The sequence below is a fragment of the Phalangium opilio genome, unplaced genomic scaffold (assembly GCF_054372755.1).
Source record: "Phalangium opilio isolate 3A_F unplaced genomic scaffold, DU_Popi_V2 ptg000483l_1, whole genome shotgun sequence".
Classification (NCBI taxonomy): Eukaryota; Metazoa; Arthropoda; class Arachnida; order Opiliones; family Phalangiidae; genus Phalangium; species Phalangium opilio.
This window is the reverse complement of record NW_028324236.1, coordinates 1,089,531-1,096,628: the sequence shown is the minus strand read 5'-3', so window position 1 is coordinate 1,096,628 and position 7,098 is coordinate 1,089,531. Positions and strand designations below refer to the sequence as shown.

The following is a 7,098-nucleotide window of genomic DNA, read 5'->3' as shown; positions in this document are numbered from 1 at the left end:
ACTCACATCACTTTTGGAATTCAAACAACAAGGAGCTCTGCTCCAGCAAAAATAAAACTTAGAAAACAACCTTAGTACTTTGATTTAGAAAGTAAAAACTATGAACCTTAGGAAGCAAGTAAAAGCTTCAAATTTTAGTATTTAGAAAACGTAGACCAGAAACTTAGTTCCGGTAAATCTCGCGCAAAACAAAAATTATTTAGCGCGATTGGGATTTTTCAGTCGGTCCCGATTGCGAATCTTACCGCCCAGCTCTCCCAGCTGTACATCAACGTAACTTTATGGTGCCTCGGGAAACCCGGGAAAAACTTGGATTAAAATCACGGTAAGAAGAAAAACTTTATAAAAACGCGAGAACTCTATAAAAAAAAAAAAAAAAAAAAAAACGCGAGAACTTTCGAAAAAATAAATCCATACGAAAAATGGATAAAACCATAGCATCAAATCAAAACCCACCAACCGGTGGAGGGGCAACCGGTGGCTCAAACGTGCAACCGACGATACCAATAAACTTAACAAACTTAGCAAAAATTAAAAGCGTTAGAACGACCGTGAGAAGCGCGGCAACCAGAATAAAAAACCAATTAAAAACTATGTTAGCCGACGATAAATCGGAATTAGAAGATCTAGAAGATCAATTAGACCTTTTGAAACAAAAGGAAGAATCGCTAAAACTATTAAACGAGAAAATATTAGACATTATGCCCGCGACGGATCAAACGGTCATCGAAGCGGAAGTAGATAAAAATGAACAAATTCAGGACGAAATAACTCTTATGAAATCCAAAGTGAATCGAAGAATTCTAAAACTTCAAGCGGCCTCATCGAGGGCCAGCTCGGTCAGCGGAACGAGCGGTACGACGATCACCATCCCAACAAACACTACTACCAACGGTTTAAACAACGGTTTAAACCCAACTCTACCATCTGGACACATCACAACGCAGAACGTAGGAGCAGGAGTCATCAGCCCCAACATCCAGCCCAATATCACCGGACCACAGTCGACGTCAAGTACGGCGATCTCTGGTCAAATTACTGTCAACCAACCCCAAGGAAACAACACCTACAACAATGGCTATAGGACGACTTCGAGACTACCAACGCTGGAAATAACAAAATTCTCCGGCGAAGACTTCACACTATGGCAAGGATTTTGGAGCCGGTTCGAGCTAGCAGTAAGAAATGAAAACTTATCTCCATTAGAAAAATTAACACAATTAGAATCCCATTTAACGGGAGAAGCTAAAAGCTCGCTTAAAGGCCTACACGCTTCGGATTCCAGTTATGCCGAAGCAGTTAGAATTTTAAAAAATAGATACGAGAAAACACGTTTAGTAAAACATACCCACATGGATAGATTACTTAATTTAGATCCTGTGCATGACTCTAATGATGTTAAGTCACTAAGACGTCTTTTTGATACGTGTGAAGTAAATTTAAGAAGCTTGCGTTCTTTGGGGGTAGACACTTCGCTTAGCGGCTATTCGATATGTCCAGCAATTATAAAATGCTTACCAAACGAAATTAGGTTATTATATAGTCTATCAAAAAAGGGGGATGGGGATTGGGACATTGAAGAGTTGTTAAATTTTATTAGGGAACAATTAGAAGGTAGAGAAACGTCCGCTCTCCTCGGTTTAAACAAACAAAAAGCCAAACCAAAACCGTTCAAACCTTCAGACGAGGGTCAAAAATATGCATCAGCCGCTGCTTTACAAACTAACGTTAGATTTAAACAAAATTCCCAACCAATGATAGGCCAAAATAGGGGGTCCTTTTATTGTGTTTTTTGCGAAAATGAAAGTCATTCTAGCTCAAATTGCTATAAGTTTAGTTTAGATGAAAAGAAAAGAATGATTCAAGAACAACATAGGTGCTACATTTGCATAAAATTAGGACATTTAAGTGGTGATTGCCTATCTAGGTACAAAACGTGTAAAATATGCGGCGGTAGACATAACGCTGTCATTTGCCATAAGAATAGGGCCAATCTTAGAACAGTAGATAAACCTAAAGAGTCGCAAAAGGAAAAAACAGAAGGGGGAGTAGCCACAGTGGCTTCCACTCAATTAGACATGGGCTCCGTATTATTGCAAACAGCAAAGGCTACGGCCCACAACCCTGAGAATTTAGATAAAAATTTGGGAGTAAGGATATTGTTAGATGGGGGCGCTCAAGCCACTTTTATAAGGGAAGAAGTTGCCAACCAATTAGAATTGCCAGTGGTGGGAGAACAAACCGTCACTGTTTACAACTTCGCGAACAAAACCCCTAGTGTAGAACCAAGAAAGGTAGTAAAATTGCACGTACAAAGCCTGATAGACCCCAATGAAAAGGTAGAAATAACAGCTGTAGTTTTGCCCTATTTACGCGAGGCTATAACCACCTCTGAGTTTAAAGAAATTGAAAATCTGATGGAAAATAAAAGATTGCCCTTGTGTGACCCTCCCAGCCAGGCGAAAATAGGAGAAACCAACATAGAAATATTAGTGGGCGGAGATTACTACTGGGAAATCGTCACGGGAAAGGTAGAGCGATTCACAAAGAATTTAGTATGCTTAGAAACTAGATTGGGGTGGGTCATTCAAGGCCCTACAAACGCACCCAACATAAAAGTAAACAATGTAGTCAGGGTTGGATTTGTAAATATTGGAAAAACATCTGACATGATGAAATCATTATGGGAATTGGAAGCCTTGGGAATTGATGGGAATCCTCAATTAGAACCTTTACAATCAGACATTATGAAAACATTTAGAGAAAGCACTGAAATAGTTGACGATAGATATCAGGTAAAATTCCCATGGCGGGTAGAGAAAGAGGTTCTGCCCAATAATAAAACCATAGCCACACAAAGGATGAAATCTTTGGTACGAAAATTTAATCAAGATCAAGAACTGTATTCAGACTATAAAAACGTAATAGAGGAACAGTTAGATTTAGGAATAGCTGAACAAGTGCCAGACCCAATGATTAAAGAAAACGAGGTTGGGACATACTACATGCCCCACCAGCCAGTACTCAAAAAGGAACGCGCTACAACCAAATTGAGGGTTGTATTTGACGCCTCTTCCAGTGAAAAGGGACAACCATCCCTAAACGATTGTCTTAGCAGCGGGGCCAATCTGAACCCGGACCTCTTGTTGCTACTCCTCAGATTTAGAAAACATACAATAGCAATCACGGCCGATATAGAAAAGGCCTTTTTACAGGTAGGAGTGGCGGAAGAGGAAAGGGACTCAGTAAGGTTTCTATGGGTCAAAGAGGTTAATGGACAAGTATTGGGAAATGAATTCGTCACACTTAGGATGGCCAGAGTGCCATTTGGCATAACTTCTAGTCCCTTCTTATTGGCGGGAACTATAAAATTTCACATTGAAAAATTTAAAGAGCAAAAACCCCAGGCAGTAGAAGTACTTAACAAGGACTTGTATGTCGATGACCTTACAAGTGGGGAGGATAGTGTCGAGGGGGCGTTGCAACTTTCAAAAGAAGTAGCAACAATCATAAAACAAGCCAACATGAAGCTTAGAAAATGGCAAACAAACTCGAAGGAGCTAAGGGAGCTCTGGAAACAAGAAAACATGTCGGGGGAAAATTGTAGGATACTATTTGAGGGACAAGCAGAACCAGAAAAACAAAAGGTGTTAGGATTAGTGTGGGACCCTAAAACCGACAAATTTTCCTTCGATTTAACGAATCTGGAAGAAATACTCCCAAGCATAAAAGAAAATAAAAGAACAGTACTTAGCATGGTAGCACAGATCTTTGACCCTATGGGGATTTTAGCTCCATATACCATTAGAGCAAAAATGCTACTTCAACTTTTGTGGGTAAACAAGGTCTCTTGGGACGAAACAATAAGTGAGGAACATGGAAGGATGTTTAGAAATTGGTACGGGGAATTGCCCGAAATTAGAAAAATCGCCATCAACAGGTGCTATTTTAAGGAGTCTCCTAAAAATATTTCCAATGTTTCCCTGCATTGTTTCTGTGATGCGAGTTTGAAGGCGTATAGCGCCGTAATTTATGTGCGCTACCTAGTTAACTCAACAGATGTTAGGGTATCAATAGTAACCGCTAAGGCAAGGGTAGCCCCATTGAAGGAATTGAGTCTCCCTAGATTGGAACTGATGGGTTGCGTCATTGGCGCTAGATTAGTAAAGTTTGCAAAAGAAGCCTTTGACCAAACTAATTTAGAAATCTTTATGTGGTCGGATTCGACTATAGCGTTGAGCTGGATTAGGGGTGCTACCGACATTTGGAAACCTTTTGTTTCCAACAGAGTAAAAGAGATACAAAAAATCTCAGAACCAAAAAACTGGCACCATTGTCCAGGTCAACAGAATCCAGCCGACTTGCCCACCAGGGGGTGTAAAATTGATGATTTAGATAAGGGGACATTTTGGTGGGAAGGCCCAAATTGGCTCAAGGGGGAACAAACAAACTGGCCGTTGGGAAAAGATCAAACCGAATCAAAAGAAAATTTAGAAACAGTAGAATGCGAAAAAAGGAAAACAGTTTTAGTCATTAGGTGTGAAGAAAACCCTAGCTTAACCAATTTAATTGAGCTAAAAAACTATAGTAATTTAAACAAGCCTTTGCGGATAACGGCCTACATTTTTAGATTTTTAGACAAATGTAGAAAAATCCAGATTAAAAGGGGACCCATTGAAGCCAGCGAGCTAACAAGGGCAGAATTTGCTTGGATTAGGGCTACCCAAAAACTAGAATTTGGCGAGGAAATTAAAACCTTAACGGCGGGGAGCTCAATTAAAAACAGTTCAAAAATTGCGACTCTTAGACCAATTTTAGATGACGAAGGAATCATGAGAGTAGGGGGTAGGCTAGATGAATCTAGCATGAGTTACACCGCGAAACACCCTATAGTCTTAGAAAAATCTAGCCAATTAGCAAAGTTGATAATGAGAAAGAGTCACGAGGAAGTGTGCCACTCCGGAACACAAGACACAATAACCCAGGCTCGTGAAAGATATTGGATAATATCAGGCAGGCAATTAGCAAAAACTGTAGTAAAGGGATGTTTTCTTTGCAAAAAACACTTAGCAACTGCGGGGGATGCCCCAATGGCAAATTTGCCCAGGGAAAGAATCAGTGAGACCCCCTGTTTTCAAACTTTAGGAGTAGATTTTGCGGGGCCTTTGTTGGTCAAAATTGACGGAAAAATGGAAAAATCATATATTTGTCTATTTACGTGCGCCGTATCACGTGCGGTGCACTTAGAGCTGGTTTCATCATTATCCACTCACGAATTTTTGTTAGCATTCACTCGAATGATATCTAGAAGGGGTATACCACACATTGTATACAGTGACAATGGGAAAACCTTTAAAAAAGCAGATAGAGAGTTGAAGCAAATTTGGAAAACCCTAAAAGACCCTGATGTATTGAATTTTTTGGTAAAAAAGGCATTGAATGGAGATTTATCACCGAACGAGCGGCGTGGCATGGGGGGTATTGGGAGAGATTGGTTAGATCTACAAAAACAACCTTAAAGAAAATAATGGGGAAGGCTGCACTAACATACTCTGAAATGGAAACCATGTTAGTGGAAACTGAAGCCGTAGTCAATGATCGACCAATAACCTACGTATTTAATGACGTAGGGGAACCCAGTCCCTTGACTCCTTCACACTTACTGTTAGGGAAAAGGGTGACTTGTCTGCCACCACAGAAAACACAAAAAGAAAAAATTCCAACCTCTAGAAATGAAATAACTAAGAAACAAAAATATAGAATAGAATTAACTGAAAAACTTTGGAAGAGGTGGAGAAAAGAATATATTTTAGAATTAAGATCAGCACACCACAGCACATTAAACAAAAACAAAAAAGAGTTAAAAGTAGGAGACGTTGTTCTCATCCATGAGGATAACGTTAAAAAGCATATGTGGAATTTAGGCGTGATAACGCAAATAATAATTGGCAGGGACGGAAAGGTTAGATCGTACATGTTAAAAAATAGTAAAGGAAACGAATTAAGAAGACCTGTCCAATTATTATATTCTTTGGAAGTTAATGATGATGTTAACTGAAAATTATCTTGTATAAAATTGTAAAAAATTTAAAAATTCATTGTTAACTTATTGATTTTGTAACTATATATCAGTGTATTGTTTTTTCTTATTTTAATTTGGAAAGACTACGTCTTTCGGCGGGGAGTGTTGAAAAAAAGGTCAGAGTTCCCCAAAAAATAACCTTAAAGGGTTAAAAATAGAAACTAAAATTCAAAAGAGTTAAAAAACCGCAACAAATCGCCTTTAAAAATAAAACCAGATCATCTATAGAAGAGGCGTGAACGCCTGACCCTAACTTTACATTTCGGTGGAAGGGGACGTTCAGGTGTGGAGGGTCAAGAACCCAAAAGACGTCATCCTATCTTTTGAAAAACTCTCCCTCTCGAAGCGTAGTCCATATCACACGTGCAAATAAATTTGTTTTTCTTGTATATAAGTTCACGGACTGTATGTATAAAAGGCCTACGGGCCCCTTTGTAACTCACATCACTTCTGGAATTCAAACAACAAGGAGCTCTGCTCCAGCAAAAATAAAACTTAGAAAACAACCTTAGTACTTTGATTTAGAAAGTAAAAACTATGAACCTTAGGAAGCAAGTAAAAGCTTCAAATTTTAGTATTTAGAAAACGTAGACCAGAAACTTAGTTCCGGTAAATCTCGCGCAAAACAAAAATTATTTAGCGCGATTGGGATTTTTCAGTCGGTCCCGATTGCGAATCTTACCGCCCAGCTCTCCCAGCTGTACATCAACGTAACTTTAGATCTTATTTAGAGGGAGCACCTAACCCTACAATTTTAAGTTTACAGGGACATCCATACTCTATCCCGACATGGAACCAATTAAGATATATTTTGCCCCAGGGGGTACGAGTCATATATGAAGATCAATTGAATCTTATGACACCAAAAATAAAATTTTGGTATCTTTTGTTATCCTATAAAATTAAGCGACCATGACTTCATGTGAATTTCAGCAGTCAGTTCAGTTTAATTTTCGTACCATAATTAGTTAGATGTCAAAAATTACCAAAAAAATAAACATGATCAAATAAAGCGT

The 7,098-nt window shown here is 38.9% G+C and overlaps 1 protein-coding gene across 1 annotated transcript; it reads left to right on the top strand.

Annotated features, from left to right (window-relative positions):
• The first annotated feature begins 422 nt into the window (after positions 1-422).
• On the top strand, positions 423-6,058 carry LOC149594020 (uncharacterized). The gene is made up of 2 exons (XM_089861662.1): positions 423-5,313; positions 5,433-6,058. The coding sequence occupies exons 1-2, from the start codon at positions 423-425 to the stop codon at positions 6,056-6,058; spliced, it is 5,517 nt and encodes a 1,838-aa protein (XP_089717788.1).
• Positions 6,059-7,098: the final 1,040 nt, after the last annotated feature.

Excerpts from the sequence above, each read along its gene's own strand:
- LOC149594020 (XM_089861662.1), top strand. The coding sequence starts at position 423 with ATGGATAAAACCATAGCATCAAATCAAAACCCACCAACCGGTGGAGGG. Across the intron at positions 5,314-5,432 it reads TCGAATGATATCTAGAAGGG|GCATTGAATGGAGATTTATC; the intron begins GTATACCACACA and ends TTGGTAAAAAAG.